The following is a 20249-nucleotide window of genomic DNA, read 5'->3' as shown; positions in this document are numbered from 1 at the left end:
AATTATCAGAGGTTGGTCAGCCGCTGTGTTCCCTGAACGCGCACACTCTTACCTTGACAACAGCACGACAGAGTTTCCAGACGTTTACCCGTTTATCTACAAGAAAACTAAAATAAAAATTTTCTATCTACGGGCCGTACCTATTTTCGCTAGAATCCTATTTTCGCTTAGCAGCAAAGATGTTACTTCACTTTGAACTTTTAAATCTAAGGGCCTATATGGTTCTAGCGGCTTAGGCCATTAAATGGAACGAAGAAGAAGAAGATTACAGAAATTAACCCTACTTTTCTCTGTTCGTATTTTTATTTTTCAGTCAATCAAACACAGAACACAGTTAACTTTGGTTAAACTTTCACTTTACTTTGTCTTGGTCAGTGCTTAATTAAAATTCACAGGTTAATTCTAGTAAGGAAACAAGTTTTCGAATGGAATGTCTACCCAACCCGTTTGAAATACCATAGAATCGCCCTAGTTAAATCACGCATATTTTATGCCATTCTTAACGTTCCAATAGCATAAGTCACCCACTTGTTTATGATTTTGATATCATCGATGATTTATTACACAGTCAAGTTACACTATTAAATGTAGTGCTGTAACTTATAACTGCAAAATGCCTGACACTGTCGAATCAAATTTGTTGAGAGTGCTTAAAGGTTTGCCTTTAGAAGCAGATGAAGCAGAGATATGCGATTTTTCACTGGAGGAGCAGAGAGAAGTATTGGAGTCTCAGGGAATTCAGCCACAAATAGATCCAAACTATAAACCAATCGTAAAGGACACAGTTACATACGTTGTTGCATGTGTACTTTTAAATGAACGCAAAGAAGTTCTTATGATACAAGAAGCAAAACAGTCGTGTGCAGGCAAATGGTTGTTATTATAAAGTATATTGTATAACTTATTATTTACAACATATGAATTGTAGGTACTTACCAGCTGGTAGAATGGAAAAAGGTGAAACTATTGTGGATGCCTGTAAAAGGGAGGTCTTGGAAGAGACAGGTCTAGAAATGGAATGTACCACTCTGCTAATTGTAGAAAGTGCTGGGGGGGTTTGGTTCAGGTATGTTTTATTATATTTAAAAAAATTGATATTGAACAGTTTTTTAAGGTTTGTTTTAACTGGGACAATAACAGGGGGTACTCTAAAAACACCAGCGCAAGCAGACAAGGAATCCTTGCAGGCTAAATGGGTTGGAAATATAAATGAACTCGCATTGAGGGCGTCAGATATCATGCCATTAGTTGAGAAAACAAGGTAACAATATATAATATTATAACTGCATATAACATAGTACGTTTTATTATACAGGGTGTTTCAAAAAACATGTTTTATCTCTTGTGGAGAGATTCCTCACATAAAAATAAGATTTATTTTTTATATCAACATAGGTCCGATTCTGCTTAGTTTTGTAGTTACAGTGCGTTAAAGTTTTATTATTTGTTCAATTTATTATAATTTTCTTCCCAGTACTTTTAGCGTTTCAAATGAAATTTTAAGGATAAAAGTTACTATAAATGTGATATATTTTTTACCTAAAAAAATGTCAACATATTCACCAGTGACATGCATATGGGTTATCACTGGAATATTTTTCTAGAAATGTACGCCACTGACTTGTTTTTCTCTTGTTAGCGAAATAGCGTAAGCAGTTTAATGCCGATTAAAAGTTGTCTCTTGATATTTTGTTGATTTCGGCCTCCTTGATGAGGTAAATGCAATTTTATTGATTTGCCTTGATGCAAGACTACTAGGCCGCGGCAGCGCGCTCTTTATTGCTACCGCTCGTCATCGCGCGGTGGTAAATAAATTTATATTGTTTAAACTAATAGCGAGCAGTCAAATTTTCTGTTGGAATATTAAACTTTAATAAACAGTGCATGTAACTAAAAGAACAAAAATTCTTTTTTTGACGGAAAAGTCATTAAACTTTTCATTTGTTTATTGAAAAGTTAATTAACAATATGATAATTAATTAATAATTTTAAATTTGGAATATTTTTTCAAAATACGATGATTAAACAATATATCCTGAAAATCTCATCACGATAGTATGTGTAACGGTTCTTTTTTAATAAATTTATTAAATAAACGTGTTAATTAAAAAACTAAAATTTCATTATAAAAAAAAATTGTTAAAATGAAAATTTTAAAAAACTATCTATGGGTTTGATTACTAATCGTGACTACTAAACATTAATATAGTATATATATTAAATAGAATTCCATAACCAAGTGGAAAAAGGGGTGTCCACTTGACGTGATCTTACTCTAATAACTTCATTTAATTAGAATTTGTGTAATTATCAAAGACAAAGTAATAATGTAGATATACGAAAATATTTGTAAATGTATTTTTGCCGAACCTGAAGCGAAACATTGGTGACATGCGAATTTTATTTGACACTTGTCAAAAGTCAAAGCAAAAAAAATAGCCTTGGACCCCTTGGACGCATAAGCCATCTGATATTGATTTTCCTATATTGTTGAATTGGTTTATAAAAATAAAGATAACTATCTAGGTATTATATTTTTTGGTATTCTTATGGTGGTATAACTCACAATACATTTTTTACATTGTCTCTAATGTACAATAATTACAATACAAACGTTTGATTAAAATTTTTGAAGGAACTGGCAATGAGGGCAATAAGTTATATTGCAGCTGGTACAATAATTTATATTATTTGTACACATGAGGTTAACGGGGTACGTCATGTCTCTATTAAGCCTGAAACAATTTTTTTAAGTCTTATACAGGGTTGTGCACCACATACGACACGGAGTATTGTAGCTAAACGATTAGATTTTTACAAATTGTAAGTTTTGGGTTCGTTGAAGGACTATTAGAGCTACAATTTAAAAATAATTTTGCATGATACAGAGTGTCCCAAATAAGTAAAAAATATTATAGTTGTATTTTTTTAAATGGAACACCCTATATATTATTCTATTTTTAGATTCTACGAGTGAAATAAAGGTAAATTTGATTAAGGTTTATCACACTTAAACCTTACCGTTTTCGAAATATTTTCAATTTTGTGAAATTGCAGTAAAAAATTAAAGGCTTCATTTCTCAAGGGGTTTTAAAGTCTTTAATACTAACTATTTACTGAAGATTATTTATTGATCAGATATTGTGTTGCTATAATGAAAATTATATTACCTCATACAGAGTGTCTAAAAATTGATTTTAAATAATTTCTAGCTTTAAACGGCAACTTGTTTAATTTAAATGGAACACTCTATATTTTTTAGGAGAATCAGATGCACAATTTAATTGTCTATCAATTTAATTGTCTTCAAGTTTTCGTAGAAAATGCATTTTCTTATAATTTAGACCTCGTTTATCACTATACCCATGGAATATTGACATTTTAGTTTTTTTTTTAAAGCAACATATGTAGAAAATGTACTGGTAGTAAAAATAATAATTCTGCAAGCCCATTTGTTTACAAAAAGAAAACTATTTAAATCTTTGTAAAAGAGTATACCAATTATTACTAATTATTAATATACCACCATTATTTTCGCCCAAAAATTAGTTAATTACATACTTAATTGTTTTAATTAATAAATTCTTCTAAATAAATGTGGATTTGACTCAGAAATCAATACCATAATAAGTTATGAAAATGAACGTCTCTGTCGTTAAAAATAAGCATTCGTCAAAAAATTAAATAAAATTTATAAGGTGTTACTTTTTACCACACTGTCTAATACTAAGGTCTAATACACATACAAAATTCAGTTTTTTAGTATTTGCAAACAGTCAATTAATGTAGTTTGAAATACTGGGATCACATTAATTAGTTCTCTTTAACAAAAAATATTTAAACTGCTTTTTATCTTTTAATTAAATAAGCGAACTATATAGACAATATTCCTATCTGCACTTGAAAAGTTACATCATTAAAAAAAATCGAAAATGTCATTATTCTACGGGTATAGTAATAAATGAGGTCTAAATTATAAGAAAATGCATTTTCTAAGAAAACTTGAAGAGATAGGTAAAAAATGGTATAATACAATTTGATAGTGAATTAAATTGTGCATCTTATTCTCGTAAAATATACAAGGTGTTCCATTTAAAATAAACAAGTTATTGCCGTTTAAACCTAGTAATTATTTAAAATAAATTTTTAAACACTTAAACTTTTAACACACTAAACTTCACTAAATATTTAGTATTAAAATCTTCGATACCGTTGGATAAATCAAGCCTTAAAATTTTTACTGGTATTTCATAAAATTGAAAATATTTCAAAAACGGTAAGGTTTAAGTGTGATAAACCTTCCATCAAATTTACCTTTATTTCAATAGTAGAATCCAAAAATAGAATAATATACAGGGTGTTTCATTTAAAAAAATAGAACTATAACATTTTTTACTTATTTGGGACACTCTGTATTTTGTAAAAATATTTTTAAATTGTAGCTCTAATAACCCTTCAACGAACCTAAAATTTAAAAGTCGTAAAAACCTAATCGTTTAGCTACAATACTCCGTGTCGTGTGTGGTGAACAGCCCTAATAATTAATATTTTCCTTGCTTTTAAATTTACTTACTTATTCATTAACAAGGTGCATAGCGGTCTGGATATGTCTGTGCTAGTATATTCAGTTAGTTCTTCCAATTGTTGTGTCCACACCGGCAAGTTACAGTCCATTCTACTAGCTGCTATCACCGTAGCTGCTAAAAGTGATGGTTTGAAGTCTTGCATATAGTGTATATCTACGAAAAAAAAGCTAAGTCGTTTTAAAATAATTTGTGTATGATAAATATCAGGTATTTACTGTCAATAATTTGATTTAAATACTCTACAATCGAGTCGTGTAGTTTGTATATTAAGGTCCTCATTCTCTCTTCGGTTAATAACAAGTCTTCTTTGCTGATGGCCGCTTGAACGTAATAATGGGTGTAATGGGCTGGGGTCGGGAACATGACGTACCATGAAAAGTAGTCCAGTATCATAACTTCAAACCTGCCATACTCTTTTATATTGTAACGATTATGTACGGTGAAATTTAGTTCGGCTATTTTCGGGATGTTTTTCGAATTTTCTTCGAATTTTGCTGCGACAAAAACAAAAATTAAAAAATTACAAGTGTTTTATACAGTATGTGCCCGGATTGTCTTTACGAGAGGAAAAACTTTTTTATTATTGACATTTTGAGAAAAATGCATTCTTCATAAAAAAATTTGCATAATCCCGTTTATACTTTTCCAAATTTCCATACCGTTTTAGAGAAAATTAAAAAAAAATAAACATGAAAATATGGTTGAATTTTTTTCTAAATTCCCAAAAATCGAAACGCGTTTCTATGGTAACATAATTTCGTTTTCATTCTTTGATATACAGGGTGGTCCGAACTGTATTCCGGAAACTTCGGTAGCATATTCTGCAGATAAAAATAAGTAAAAAAGTTCATATAAGCACAGATTAAGTATCCTATAAGTATACAGATAAAAACCTTGTCCCTAATTCGTGGTACGAAAATTGTTTTTTATGACGATGTGCAAACGAGTCAAATTTCCTGTGCGCAAAAATAAACTCGCGTAAAATAACAATAAACAGCGTAATAGAGAGATACCGCTAAACCGAATAGCGTGCATGGACGTTAATAAGGCCAGGTGTTATTTCCTTTACGTGAGTAGTATTAACTCTCTTCATTATAGTTATCCGGATCGGAAGAATTCTGATCGCGTCGCGTCCGCTATTTAACCTTAACCTAACTTTGAATTTAAAACTTTGAAATTGTTTTGTTTACTAGGTACTTTAAAACTAAAGGGCTAAAGTGCTTATTTCCAGTGCTTTATTGTTCAACGTCTGCCAATAGGTTTAGGACAACAAGCCACAAATTCTCTTAGAAGGGCTAAGTCGTCATCTGCTGTAAACCTAAGACTCTTTATAGGTTCTTTAGTATTGGAAGAGGTGGAATCCATATTTTGGGCCATATTTATTTAATTAAAACTAATCCCGGCTACTTAAATATCAAATTACCTAATAAAACGAAAGCAATAATTCAAAACAATTCAAACATAACCTAAAATAAAAGATCTCGCCGGCCGGCTCCGGTTGTCAAATACCCGCACATGCCCATTTAAGCAACTTTTAAACGTTATCAGAGGTTATTTAGAAAGAGCGCTTGGTGTAATTGATCCGCAAATTACGTCAGGCGGAAACGTTATTAGCGGGTGTTGCGTTGACTCGCGCATATCGTAACCATGAAAAGGTACGCGTAAATACTGGATGACGCTATTCGGTTTTCCGATATCTCTCTAATAACTGTGCCGGTCAGGCGCTGTGCACAATTTTACAGGCCATAAGTGGGCGTGCTATGTGCGCAAACTAGTCACCTAACTAGTGCCCAATTCCGAAAATTGGAACCACGAAAAACAATAAAGAAAAAACAAAGATTATAATCTGTATAATCTGTGATATAAGTAACGTCAATATTTGGACGAAAATTGTTTTCAAGTTTTGTGACACGAGAAATTTGATTTTGATGTCAAAATGACTCCTATTTGCAGGGGGCGCCACCTACATGCGTTCTGACTGTTTTAAAGAGTAATAATTTTTCGACCGTACCTGTATAAAACTATTGACTAAAAAAAATACATTTCCATGACTACGTAAAAAATGTCTCTTGGTAAAAATCGCTACGAGTAACCGTTAAGATATTTAGAATGGAAATAGTCAATACATGTCATTAGTGACAAAAAAATAAGCACGTTGAGAGTATAGTTATTTGACTGAAATAATACATTTTTATTTTTTTAAATTAATCATAAATTTTTCTGCGAAAAAACGATTAAACAGTTTCTGTTGAACTTTTTGCACAAAAAGACTTCAAATTTATGATTTCAGTCTAATAATTATTTAGTCAACATCTTTAATTTATGTCAAGGAGGACAGGTATTGATAATTTCGATTCCAAATATCTGGAGAACCACTACTAGTATTGATTTTTACTAAGAGGCATTTTTTATGAAACTTAAAAAAAAACGTCGTAAATGTATATTTTTTTACTCAGTAGTTTTATACAAGTATGGGCGAAAAGTTATTACTCTTCAAACCAGTTAAAACACATGTAGGTGGCGCCCCAAACAAACAGGAGGCATATTGACACCAAAATCAAATTTCCCATGTCAAAAAACTCCCATACACCTATTTTCATCTAAATATTGACGTTACTTCAGAAATTATTTGGAAAAAATCGAAATAAAAATGAAACTTCTACACCCTGTATCTGCGAAACTAAGCATTTTAGGACATATATTTATACGAACATTTTTACTTATTTTAATCTGTAGAATATGCTGTCGAAGTTTCCGGAATACAGTTCGGACCACCCTGTATCGTCTAAGAGCTAGCAACGTTTTCGAGAAAGTATTTTAAGATGTCTGGCTCTTTGATATATCTTTTACTATTTACTGCTCTCTGGAACAGCATGCGGCCCGTCTGGCTGCCGATACCCGTTGCGTTCACTACTGCGCATCGGAGGAAGAACTTGTGTTAGTTATCTGCTTTTGGATACACTCTATATCAATGACTTTTTGGCATATGCAGAATGTACAGGGCTTTTTGTACCATTTAGGACCATACGTATAGGACTGAAAATGCATATTTTTCGAAAAAACATCATATTTTCCTTAAAACAAAAAAAAAACGAACAAATTGTTTTTTCTAATTTCAATACAGATTAGTCGTACTTGGTAAAAATTTCAATTTTTTAAAAATTGTAAATTTGCGGTAAAAAAAGATTCTTGACCAAATTTTCACAGTCTTATAAAATACCCTGTATACGAGAATTCGCTAAATATATATTTTCGAAAACCACATAGCATCTTAATCACAATTGATGCATCTAAAACCTGGTCCAAACCGCATCCCAAAATCTTTTTTAGTTCAAGAGATATTCACGAAGCGGTTTGACCTTGATCGATATCGATTCGGTTACCCAGTAGTAATGTGTCGATCCCGCGGATCCCGCACGGTAAATCCCGAAACTTTGATCCCGCGGAATCTCAGCGGGATCCAGCATTTGCGGGATTGCATTCCCTAAACGGGATTAAGCATTTTAGAACAAGAAAAAATTTTTATGAAGAAATCATTTTTCTCAAAATGTCAATAAAAAAGTTTTTCCTCTTGTAAAGACAATCCGGGGATATACTGTATATCAATATTATACTCTATTAAATAATACAATTTCTTAACGATCTTTTCAACCCTGGAAAGTGGTTGAAAAAAAAAATGTTTTTTTATTTTTAAACGAAGCATAGTTTTAACACCGATTTACACACTAAACGTGTTTAACACAAGGTAATAAACATGTTTTAATAGTTTTAAAGGAATGTTTAAAACAATTTTAAAAAAAGAATGGAATGACATTCTTAAAACATTTGTTTTTAACAAAATATTTAAAACATACCTTTTGGTATTTTATTTAATAAAATATATTAAATTTCCCTCATATTATAGGTACAATTAATAATAACATAAAATTTTTTATTTTTTTAAATTTTATGTTAATTATTCATATTATTTGACATCTATATTATTTAAAATTATAAATACATTATTAGAGGTTTTTTTAAATGTAAACCTCTTGCTAAGTTAATTGTTTAACGCCATATTTATTATAATGAAATAATAAAAAATATACATTTATAGACCCCAAAGTAAACATTAAAAATTTTACAATTTTTTGTTAAATATAAAAAATGTATATTTAACAGTTATTTTTTTCAAAAATTAGGACGGTTGTATTTCGCATAAGTGTATTAATAACAAAATTACATATGAGGCGTAATTTATCTGTGACACTAGACATCATAACGGAATAGTTATATTTATCATAACAATTATTGTTATATGCTTTTTATTCGTTCTTATTCTTGAATTTATTTAATATTGTTTGTTCAAAAATTTTTCTTATGATATACGAGGGATGCTAGAAATGTAACACTAACCAGCTATAAGTAAACATACGTTGGCCAACAGTAATGTTTTCTCGGGAATTATATTATGACAATCCATGAATGAGTCCATCAAATACACAGCTAAATGTAGGGTGCAATGAGTCAGTTTTTTGTTAATACAAATTTGTCGCATGTGATTCACTAAACTGTTCCTGTATGAAAGCTGAAAACAAAGAGTTTCTCAAACACATTAATCGTAATTACATAAGGTAACGAAGAGTCCTTCTATTATATTAACTATATTTTTTGTTTGTTGAAAAAAAACTTAACATGGCATAGTTTTTGAGACAAGAATTTTGGATTTTTTTTAAAGAGGACTTACAAAATATAAAGGGAGATTCAATATTCCGTGGACATAGAACAACTACGTATTTTATGAATCAAAATAATGCTGTTGCCACGATCGGATAATATCGTATACAACTAGTACTTACAAATACACGGGTTTAAATAGCCAGAATACGAAAAAAATATTATTTAATTGTTCCAAAAGTGTTAGGAAGTATAATTTGTGCAAATTCTAAAAATAAAAAAGTAAATATTTTGATATCTTCAGAAGGTTTAACTTGCATCATAATTTATTATTCGAGTTAAAAAAATGAGAGTGAGAAAAAGTTCTTTTTAGATGAGTTCAACTACGGGTAGCGAGCATAGTTTTAATCACCGGTTTTGCTAGTGGGGTATAATTGGGGCCATAGACTTAAAATAAAATATAGACTACACTATTTACATCTCAACGCGGACAAACAACCTTTTTTGTACACATGTTTACTTCTGGGTACAGTCGACCGAGCCTTCCTCATCCAGCCTATGTTGTCACGTCTTTAATATTATCAATATTTTTTTTCTTGTTATACACATATATTGAGATATTAATACTACAGTTTAATAAAGTAGGTTTTAATATTCCATAGATGTATTAAATAGTCCTTATACTACTAAATTATAAGTCGGATACTGTTTAATAAGGATAAGTTCTTTACAATATGACAACACCGATTAGAGGCGAGGGAGCCCATTCATTCATTTATTACCTTGTAGTACGTGTCGCACGTGTGCGGTAAAGCTTTGTTGCCGCTATCTCCCCGGCTGTATTAACGCATTTTCTTAGCTTGTAGTCCTTAAGTGTTTATTTTATTGACTTTTTCTGTTCAAAAACTATAAAATATGGTTCGCCAGTGCCAAATTTGCAAGAAATTTGACTTAAATAATCCATTTAAGTCTTGAAACGACTTTTGACCGGTAGGCAACTCTCAATTTACCCATTGGCAGTCAGTGGCGTTGTTGTAGAAAGACGCTTATTTAGATAATATTTTAGTAAAATGCAAAATCTGAATTTTTTCTTTTACATTACATTATTTACTTACTTACATTGTAACAAAATCATAATTATAACCCTGTTAATAATTAATAATGTTTTTATTAAAAATATATTCCGGTTTATTCTAAAATTATCTTCAGAATCTAAAATAACATACCTACAAGAATTTTAAAATGATATTACATTATGAAACAATATTTTTTAATATACCGGGTCGTCTCAAAAGTGGCTCAACCCCATAACTTTTTTTATTTTTTTCAGATAAAAAAACAGGTTTGTATGTTAGTAGGTATATGACATAAATTAGGATTTATTGACGTATTCAATTGTTTTTGGTCTCTTCCTGTTTCACCGAAATGATTATCTTTTGATTTTTAAAGACACCCTCGGTATATTGCTACTTTATTCGATAAAAAATGACACTCTGAATAGAATGACATATCATATGTCAACTTTTGACATTGTCGCTTAAAAACATATTCTATTTTAAATTTCAATCCAGTTTTTTTCAATCCACTAAGTTTTAATCAAGGAGCCTTGGAAAAATAGTTTTGATCGTCTAATAGGTTTCGTGTCTTGTCTAGGCCGGTTAAAAGATGTACAAATCGTATTTTTAATCATACATATGTCAATTTTTTCAAATGGAACAAGGGTGACTCATTAGCATATTTGGAAAAAGCATTTTTTATGAATATATTGATACCACACACTTGGTATTTCGAGTCAAATTGTCGTTATGAACCGCGTGTTACAATTACAATTAAACCATATGCGAAAATGTCAAAAGTTGACATATGATATGTCATTCTATTCAGAGTGTCATTTTCTATCGAATAAAGTAGAAATATACCAAGGGTGCCGTTTAAAAATTAAAAGTTATAGTCATTTCCGGTGAAACAGGAAGTGACCAAAAACAATTGAATGCGTCAATCAATCCTAATTTATTTCATATACTAACATACTAAATCTTGTTTTTTTATTTGAAAATATAAAAAAATTATGGGGATGAGCCACTTTTGAGACGCACCCGGTATAATAAAGACAGTACAGAGTTAAATAAATGTAGTTTTTATTTTATCCACTTCCTATCACCTTCCTTGCTTTAATGGAACAGATTTATGTTTTCTCTAATTTACATAATAAGACATCACTTAACCAGAAAAAAAATTACAACGATCATTTTTTTTTTCTCTCCTGTCGCCGATTCTATTATATCTGTGGAATAGATCCTGTTTTGATTAATATTAGGGGTTGTAAATGTTTGACTAAAATTAATAATTTATTATTAATTTCAAAAATTACCTAATTTCGATTATAAAATTTCTTCTATAACGTGTATTTTATTATTTTTATCCTTTTTGGACTCAAAATTGTTTTTTCTAAAGTTTTATTTAAAAAACCTGTCCTAAATCTTAATAAAATATAAAAAAGTTTAAATACGATATATTTTTAATTTAATTATAGCTTCATTAAAATAAAAAAATTACCCGGCTATGATACGGAGAGTTCAGGTGTACTTGAGAAACGAAAGACAGTGTTGTGTTTCTCGGCAGAGTCGTCAGGGAACGACCGTTACGACCGAGACAACCTATCTATCGCTCGTGTCGCACTCGTTATAACCTAAAACAATAACACAACAATAACAAGATATTGTCTGACCGCATGTTCCAGCTATTTATGAATGAGATGCTCAGTCTATATTTTATTTTAAGTCTATGATTGGGGCTATTTCGGTCATGACGATAAAACATTTAATCATTAGTTGATTAAAAAAAGTATACCATTAGGGTCAACTTTCGTTTAGTTGAAATTAGTTATTTGGAAAAAAAATAAATTTTTGTCTTTAAAAAGCTACTGTGAACCAAGGAAAACACAAATTTTCCTGCGGAAATGCGTAATTTCCAAATTTCGCACTTTAGAATAATTGAAATCTGAACATATAAACACAAAAATTTTCCTGCGGAAATAAGCTGTTTTCATTTTCTAAGGAAATTTATTAGACTTTAGAATAGCTGAAATTAGTTATATAAAAAACACAGCTTAACACCCTCCACAAAGAAAAGCTAACCAATTTAATATTTTTGCAGATTTTTTGTTTTGAATCAGCCCTATTTACGTAAAGCTTTAATAAAAACAAGAATAAGTGCAACATTCCGAGGTATTTATAGTTTACAAGAACCTATATTATCTATTCTACAAGAATTGTTATTCCTCCGAAAAATGTTTTACCCCACCCAGCACCCCTATTCGCTCCCGGGTCCCGTAAGCTTCTAAACTGAAAAATGTATGAAAAACAAAGTGCACAAAATGACATTGACACATTTCCGACGGATTTTTTTGTATTTCTTTGCTCGTAAAGGCTCGTATAAAACAAATATAAGTTCATTTTTCATGTAACTAATTTCGGCTATTCTAAAGTCAAAGCATTTTTTTACGTAAAATAAAAATTAAAAAAAATCCGCAGACACTTTTTTGTGTTTTTATGTTTAGAAAAATGTCTAAAACACACCCCGAAGACTAGTTTTGATGTAACGGCTATTGTGAAAAAATGCGTAAACATCTAGAAATAATAAGAAAAAACAGCAAATTAGTCGAAGGAATTTATCCTTATCATTTACTCCTTTGAATAAGAAGACTAAGGAAGGAGCATATCAAAAATCTTAGGTACACCGCGATGGGCCTCAAATATGGCCGACTTAAATTCCGGTTTATCAGTGTCGATCTAATTTTATTTAAAAAATGTAAAACTATGATGTAGGGTAGACGTGGGGTACACTCAGTAATTTGTTGTTTTATTTTACGTTATGAATAAATGTTGGTAGTTATTAAAATTGTTATAAAAATATATAATTCTAATAAAAATAGATAAGTTATAATAAGTATTTATTAACACAAACATCCGATACGCTACTGAAGCAGGTAAGTCAAATTAACGTATCTAAATTCTTTGACATCTAATCTTTGACAAGTAATAAATAAAAGCTAAAATGCAAGAAAAATATATAATTTAGTTAATTTAAGTGAATTTCATAAATGATCGGTTTACTACACGTATGTATATTATATAGTCACTTACTAGCGAAAAGTTGTTCCATTATTTCACTCAATTTTTGTCGAGATCTACCGCACGCTACACAACCAACTATTTTAGTCTTTTTCGATAAATCGCGATAGGGTCACTGTTAATTTAAGTTCTGCCACAATTTCCATCTAGATTTACTACCTTTATACAACTATCAGTAGTAGAATAAATAATAAATAACATAAAATAAGCTCCGTAAAGACTGACAAATCCACAAAATTTCAAATCAAATTCAAATGTGTCAAATGAATCGTCAAACAGAACTGTCAAGGATCCCCACCCTAGAGAGCTTTTATGGTGGCTTTTCCGCCCACCATGCATGAATACATGGATAGCATTATGCTCCTTCCTTAGTCTTCTTATTCAAAGATTTACTCTGATAAATGTTTAAATAAACTTTTAAAATTTCAATCCTTCATATTTTCTCAATGACTCGACCGATTTTCAAAAACGAAGCGGGGAAATATAGAGAATAGAAAGCTCTTTTCATTGCGGTGCCACTTGACCCCCCTTCCCAATTGAAAAAAGTTGGGGGTTGACACCCCCGCTTAGAGGGTTGAAAATTTTGCAATCATTTTTGGGACAAAAGTTGTCCCCCTCACAAATAAAATTGACTTGTTTTTGGATTTTCTGAAAAAAAAATTACCCTGGCCGTTATGCCTTGCGGAACGTTTTCGATGGGCCACCCTGTAGAGATAAATTGTGTCCTATGAACTTATTTTGATTCGAAAAATACGTATATTTACGGAATATTCGGACACCCTGTATACTTTTTTTCATATTATGTGGATATAGTAGATATATTTACTTGTGTTGATGCGTGGAAAAATGGCATTTGGAGAACCTCTCTTTGCTTGATGACTTGTTTGAAACAGTCTCTGTAGTCGCTCATGTGATCTTGTATTTCGCCATGTAGCTGCAGATCAAAATACAAATCAATAAAGACTTTTTTTCGAAAACCCGTCGTATTCACTTACATAAAATGGCGATTCTCTGTTCATCAGGCGGTTCATATTTGAGTTATTTCACTTAAAATTTATGTTTTAGGAATTACCAAGAACGACTGAATGTATTTTTCGTATTTTGGTATCATTTTGGAGATTAGAATTATGTTTATTTTTTTATATTATTGTGTATTGGTCGACAATCAACACGAAAAAAAAAACATTTCTGTTTATTGCTATGTTAAACTGGAGGAATTTGTGTTTTTTTGGACGATTCTTATCAATTTATTTTTTTTGCAAGGTCTACTTGAAAGATACATATATTCGAAAAAATTAAGAAAAATTCGACTGGTATTTTTGTAATTATTCTTCATACTTAATTTCTTTAAAAATTTTATTTTTTAATTAATTACACTCTTCGTTATGAATTCTAAGCAATGAGTCCTAAAACTATCGAGCATTGGTGACATTGGTGATAACCATTTTATATTTTATTGTTCACCAATGATCTCGGGAACCACTGATTTTATTTATTTTGACTTTTTTTTATTTTATTAAAAAAGAAGCAAAATAATTAATATTATATTTTACGGTTAAAGTTCGATGTCCGGTTAATGTCGATATAGCCGGAGAGCTGGCGACATATTTAGAGAACATATTTTAGGCAAGTTACAGTTTAATAATTTGTGAACCCAGAATCCTAAGTCTGGCTGGGGGGTTGGGGGTATTTCGCTACTGCGCAACCCATAACATTTGCAAAAAAATAAATCCAAAAAACATTCTTTAGGCAACTTGAAATTTGTTTATTCTTAAATTTTAGCATTTCCCCACGAGAGATGGCACATGCTTTTTGAAACACCCTCTATGGCCTAACAACTTGTTACTTTTTGTAGGGCTTATGTGGAAGCCAGGGCTAAGAGCGACCCTTCCTGGCATCAAGACAAGCTTCCAGCTTTGAGACCTCACGAAATGCTGCTCCTCAGGTTGGTTGTCGTTACGAAAAAGAAGGCAACAAACAGGGTGCATATACTTTTAAGCGAGCGAAATACGTGGCATTTACCCACTGCGCAGGTCAACCCCGGGAAAAGTCTACACTGGACGCTGAGGAAGTTTATGATGGACATTTTCGGGGCTGAAGTACCATCGCATAAGCCACACGGATTTCTATTGGTTAGTTGATGTAATAGAAAAGGGAGAATGTTAAGGAATGCTGTTTTAATTTTTTTAATTATTTAAATTGCAAATCACCCAAAATCATGTTGGGTGATTTGCAATTAAAAAAAAATGTGTGTGCACTATGTGCGCATGTTTGAAACTTTTTACAGCTATTATATTGAAGGATATACAGGGTGTCCCAGGCTGAGCGTGCATTAGAAGTTTCTAGAGAACTACAATATCTAGATCGGAGATTTTTTGCATATCATTGTTTCACAACGAGATCTATCGATTAAAAATATTTTCAATACGGCGGCACTTCCGGAAATACCGGAAGTTGGCAGCAACTTTCTAATTTTAAATGGGTACCCCAATTTTTTATTACATTACATTTTTTTTTTCGATCATACGGTATATAATTAATAATATCAACTATTAATAGTTACGAGATACAATAATTATGAGGTCAAAATACAAGATATATTTTTGTAAATACACTTTTTAAACTCTTAAGGCAGTCAGTATTTATAATATAGGAAATTCAAATAATCGTTTTCTGACAGATGGAAATAAATTGTCTGACTGTTTGACACTTAATGTCAAAGGAAGCTTGATAAAATCAAGATAAATACATGTTTTGAAACTAAATCTTAAATAACTAAAAAACGATTTATTTTAGGTATAGGAACATGTATACTCAAAAAGTAACGAATTGGAAAACCTTTGCAATATAGTGAAATAAAAAAAGCGGGTTTCCATTTGAAAAAAATGATTTATGATAATTTTTTAATCGCTCAACTCCATGACAGCTACCGCCATTATTATATGACATTTGAACAATTAAATTTTTGAAATAGATAGCCACATGTCTTCTCTTTATGTCACAGTGGCTGTGGTAATCACTAAATTTGACTTTTATGCTATACAACTTTTTTTGACAGGTAGTTTTTTTCGTCCAAAAATTTTTAATATTTTTTTTCTCAAAAACGGTTAATGTTAGGTATAGAGTGTTTAATATGAAAATTCATAAAATTTTACAGATAATTTAAATATGTAATAAAAAATGGGGGTACCCATTTAAAATAAGAAAGTTGCTGTCAACTTCTGGTATATCCGGAAGTGCCGCCATATTGAAAGTATTTTTAATCGATAGATCTCGTTGTAAAACAATGATGTGCAAAAAATTTCCGATCTATTTATATATAGTATTTTTAGTTCATTTCTTATTGTGTCATTTCTTATTCTATCTTCTCTACTTATTCCTCTTTTATTTTTCTTAAGAACGCCATCTCCGTTATTCTGAGTCTTTGTTCTTTAACTTTTGTGGTTGTCCAGGCTTCACTTTCTAGCCGTGCTTTGTTTTTAAAAGTTTTGCGATAGTTCCACACACTGACTGGAATTTATTTATTTTTTTTTATTTTAGCTGTGGCCATTAAACCAAAATACTACAACATCTGTATCTCTGAATACTACTGACTGCTACCACAGATTATACAAATTATAAACTTATCGTCAAAAGCATTGTTTTTCGTGGTTCCAATTTTCGGAGTCGCGCACTAGTTAGGTTACTAGTTTGCGCACATAGCACGCTCATTTATGGCCTCTAAAATTGTGCACAGCGCCTGACCGGCCCAGTTATTACGCTGTGTAAATGCGAGTTTATTTTTGCGCACATGACATTTTACTCGTTTCCTCATCGTCATAAAAAACAATTTCCGTACCACGAATTAGGGACAAAAATTTTATTTGTATACATATAGTATACCTAATCTGTGCTGCTACTAACCAACAATTTGTTTTGTGTGGTCTGTTTTTGTTTAAATGTTTTGTTCGTTATTCATGTTGGGGGTTTATTTTTAAATTAACGTTAATCGTTAGGCAATCAGTAAACTCATAAAATCTGTATTTCTTTTGCATAATAAAAATTGTCACTCTGAATATTACATAATCAAATTATCACTCTAAATCGCTGTCTTTTTTACACTTGTCTTGTCATTATTCAATTCATAACAGACAAAGAAATAAAAAGTTTTTATTTCTTTGTCTATGATTCATTATTCGAATTCTCAGAATGTTGTTAACAAAAGATTCATCTTAAAATAAAATTTTAATCAATCACAATTGTTTATCTCCATCGACCTATCAATGAAAATATACATGAAATCAAGGTTGGTACAGTATCAAGTTTATTATAGTGATTTTTTAGCCGCGTATGGCACAGATCATTACCAAGTGTAGCCACAAGCTTATTTTTCATCGGGGTAGATTATCACGAGATAGCGAATAGTGTAACTGTGGCAGCACTGCCGCTACCACTTTTCCTCCCCAAGCAGCATTTGGACGTCGGGACAACGTTGTGTCACGCGACCAAACGTCGGGGCGCAACGTCGACACAACCTCGTGCCAACCCTAGTCTGCACTAGTTTGGAGAATAATTTTTGGGTCGAAACGACGTTGGATACCTACGTTGGCTAGCAGCCTAATTTAGTACAAACTGCAACGTTGTTTAAAATCCTAATTGACAGAAATACAAGTCGCGTTTTATCCTAAATTGGGATAATTATAGTAAAAATATTATTTTTATGATTTAGTTAGAGGCATATGCCAGATGGCAGTAAACGAAAACAAAACAAAAGTATTTAAGTGTGGAGGATGTTTGAAGATCATAATTATTGAAACACTTTAACCAACTCTGTAACTCGTTACCCAAGACAAAAAAGTTAAACGCAAACAACTTTATTGATAAATGTATTGTTTCTACTTTGAAAAATACTAATAAGCCTTAAAATTAAAGAAGTTTTAAAAAATGTCTTGATTTTTTTTTAATAAAATGAGATTAATTTATTCGCAGTCGAAAAAATTGTTTCCGCGTGTTGTTTAGGGTCAAATATTTCTAGTTAATGTACTCAAAGAGCAGGAATTGCTATTTTAGGAACGAAACATTTTCTTATTCAACAACATGGCGGCTTTCACTTTGTTGTTTTGGAGATTAAGATGGAGTAGTTCGAGTAGTCGCATACTGGACTAATAAAGTCGCAGTTCAGCCTTAACAGGTAGTATACTAGTCGCAAGATTGCCTAATTTAGTCATCCTAGAGTCTAGCTTGTGCCGCCCCCTATAGGTATTCTAAATAAACGAGGGAGCGGATAAAGTATAGGTAATATGTCGATGTATATTTAAATTTAGTTTTATATGTGTCTTTCTTACGTCCCATTTTAATTAAGTTTTTTTTTATAAAAACAAAAACAGCACTGAACTGTCTGACTGAACAGAACAATGAAGTGAAAATTTAAGATTTAAGGTTATGGTTCAATACAGTTGCAAAAAGGTAGTGGCTCGACGTCCTATCAACGTAAGAATAAGGAAATTTAAACAACTTTGGAATTAGTAAAACAGACGACGTTTGCATAACGTTGGAATAGGTCCTGAAAGTGACGTCGGAAAACTTTTTATTGCCCAACATTGTAACTACGTTGTCCGAATCACCTAAAGATCACTTAACCAAAAAAGGTTAGAAGACAACGTTTATTCGACGTCGCAGAAGCTTTTACTTTGTTGTAGTACTAGTTCAACGTCGGCACAACGTTACAACACCGTTTACATTTATTTTAATATCCAAGGTACGCTGCTAACTATTTTTTGTAACTAATCCAATGTTGTGTTTAGTAAACATGTGGTCGCAAGTCGTGAAAATGCTACTTGGGTCCGGCTAGCTCACGCGTCACGGCCTCGAATTTTTATTCCCAACGCGCGTAAAGAAGTTTTACTTCGATAATAATTTAAATAATGTGTATGGCTTGACCTCGCCAAAATTATTATCGATTGTCATTCCCCAGCCGTCTTTGACGCCGTTTCTTTTTCGATCTTATGGCACCTTTTTCTTTTGTTACAGGTGGAACATGATCCAAGAGAAAACAAAGATGGCGCCTGTTTGACACTTCTGGTTTCCTTTAGAGCACCTTTAGAAGAAGTACCTATCATAGGAAAGTACGTATGGCACGAGGTGTCAAAAAATTTAGGGGACAAATTATTACAAAGGGTGGTCTCGCGAAATTCCACATTCCAATTTCACGTGGTCCAGTGAAATAATAATAAATAATGTACCTTATATCGTTTTTTCTTAAAATAATATATATTGAATAAATATGTTAAAAAAGCGCTTAAAATAGTTTTGAAAGACTTTTGAGATTAGATACACATTGTATAAAAATAAATAAAATTAATAATTGTTATTTGTTAAATTGTATATAATACAATTTATTTACACATATTTATCTAAGTATTAAAGCTTTTTTAAGTTTCCTATTTATATATTAAAGATTTTGTATAGTTAAAAAAAGGAAAGGGAAAAGCAATAAAAGTTTGCGTGTTGATGAAAAGATCAAAATATATTTGACGAATGCACGTCGCAATGTTGCCACGACTACTTTTTTTACTTTGAATTTTAAAAAGTCAATTAAAACTCGTAATTTTGTCACGGATTTTCCACGACAACCGGCAACATTTCCCATGACTACCAACAAAGCCTTTTTTATCGGCCACTTCGATTACTTCATGCGACAGCGAGCTGTATTTTTTAACCAAGATATGAGATTATAAGAAAAATGAAAAAGTGCGCTCTAAGTTTGAAACGAATTTTTATATATTAGAAATTTACGTTGGTAATAGCACAGATTATACAGATTATAAACTTTGTTTTTTCTTTATTGTTTTTCGTGGTTCAAATTTTCGGAATCGGGCACTAGTTAGGTTACTAG

The 20249-nt window shown here is 31.3% G+C and overlaps 2 protein-coding genes across 2 annotated transcripts; one reads left to right on the top strand and one right to left on the bottom strand.

The window, feature by feature from the left end:
• The first annotated feature begins 289 nt into the window (after positions 1–289).
• On the top strand, positions 290–19720 carry LOC115884432 (8-oxo-dGDP phosphatase NUDT18). The gene is made up of 5 exons (XM_030902999.1): positions 290–873; positions 929–1066; positions 1115–1261; positions 15231–15507; positions 19385–19720. Exons 1-5 carry the CDS (start codon positions 614–616, stop codon positions 19574–19576), a joined length of 1014 nt encoding a protein of 337 aa, XP_030758859.1. The 5' UTR covers positions 290–613; the 3' UTR covers positions 19577–19720.
• Positions 2516–14537, bottom strand: LOC115884433 (cyclin-J-like protein). The gene is made up of 6 exons (XM_030903000.1): positions 14371–14537; positions 14202–14309; positions 8982–9153; positions 4802–5080; positions 4574–4739; positions 2516–2735 (listed from the first exon to the last, which is right to left on the bottom strand). Exons 1-6 carry the CDS (start codon positions 14404–14406, stop codon positions 2621–2623), a joined length of 876 nt encoding a protein of 291 aa, XP_030758860.1. The 5' UTR covers positions 14407–14537; the 3' UTR covers positions 2516–2620.
• Positions 19721–20249: the final 529 nt, after the last annotated feature.

Source organism: Sitophilus oryzae, unplaced genomic scaffold (assembly GCF_002938485.1).
Source record: "Sitophilus oryzae breed Bouriz unplaced genomic scaffold, Soryzae_2.0 scaffold_249_pilon_pilon, whole genome shotgun sequence".
In the NCBI taxonomy this organism is placed as follows: Eukaryota; Metazoa; Arthropoda; class Insecta; order Coleoptera; family Curculionidae; genus Sitophilus; species Sitophilus oryzae.
This window is presented reverse-complemented; position numbering and strand designations above follow the sequence as displayed.

What these genes read in the sequence shown, in the direction of transcription:
- LOC115884433 (XM_030903000.1), bottom strand. Translation starts at nt 14,406, where the DNA reads ATGAACCGCCTGATGAACAGAGAATCGCCATTTTAT. An exon ending in ACAGAGAATCGCCATTTTAT is followed by an intron (nt 14,310 to 14,370) that starts GTAAGTGAATAC and finishes TTTGATCTGCAG; the next exon opens with CTACATGGCGAAATACAAGA. An exon ending in TTTAAATCAAATTATTGACA is followed by an intron (nt 4,740 to 4,801) that starts GTAAATACCTGA and finishes TTTTTTTCGTAG; the next exon opens with ATATACACTATATGCAAGAC.
- LOC115884432 (XM_030902999.1), top strand. Translation starts at nt 614, where the DNA reads ATGCCTGACACTGTCGAATCAAATTTGTTGAGAGTGCTTAAAGGTTTG. An exon ending in GCTGGGGGGGTTTGGTTCAG is followed by an intron (nt 1,067 to 1,114) that starts GTATGTTTTATT and finishes CAGTTTTTTAAG; the next exon opens with GTTTGTTTTAACTGGGACAA. An exon ending in AGCCACACGGATTTCTATTG is followed by an intron (nt 15,508 to 19,384) that starts GTTAGTTGATGT and finishes CTTTTGTTACAG; the next exon opens with GTGGAACATGATCCAAGAGA.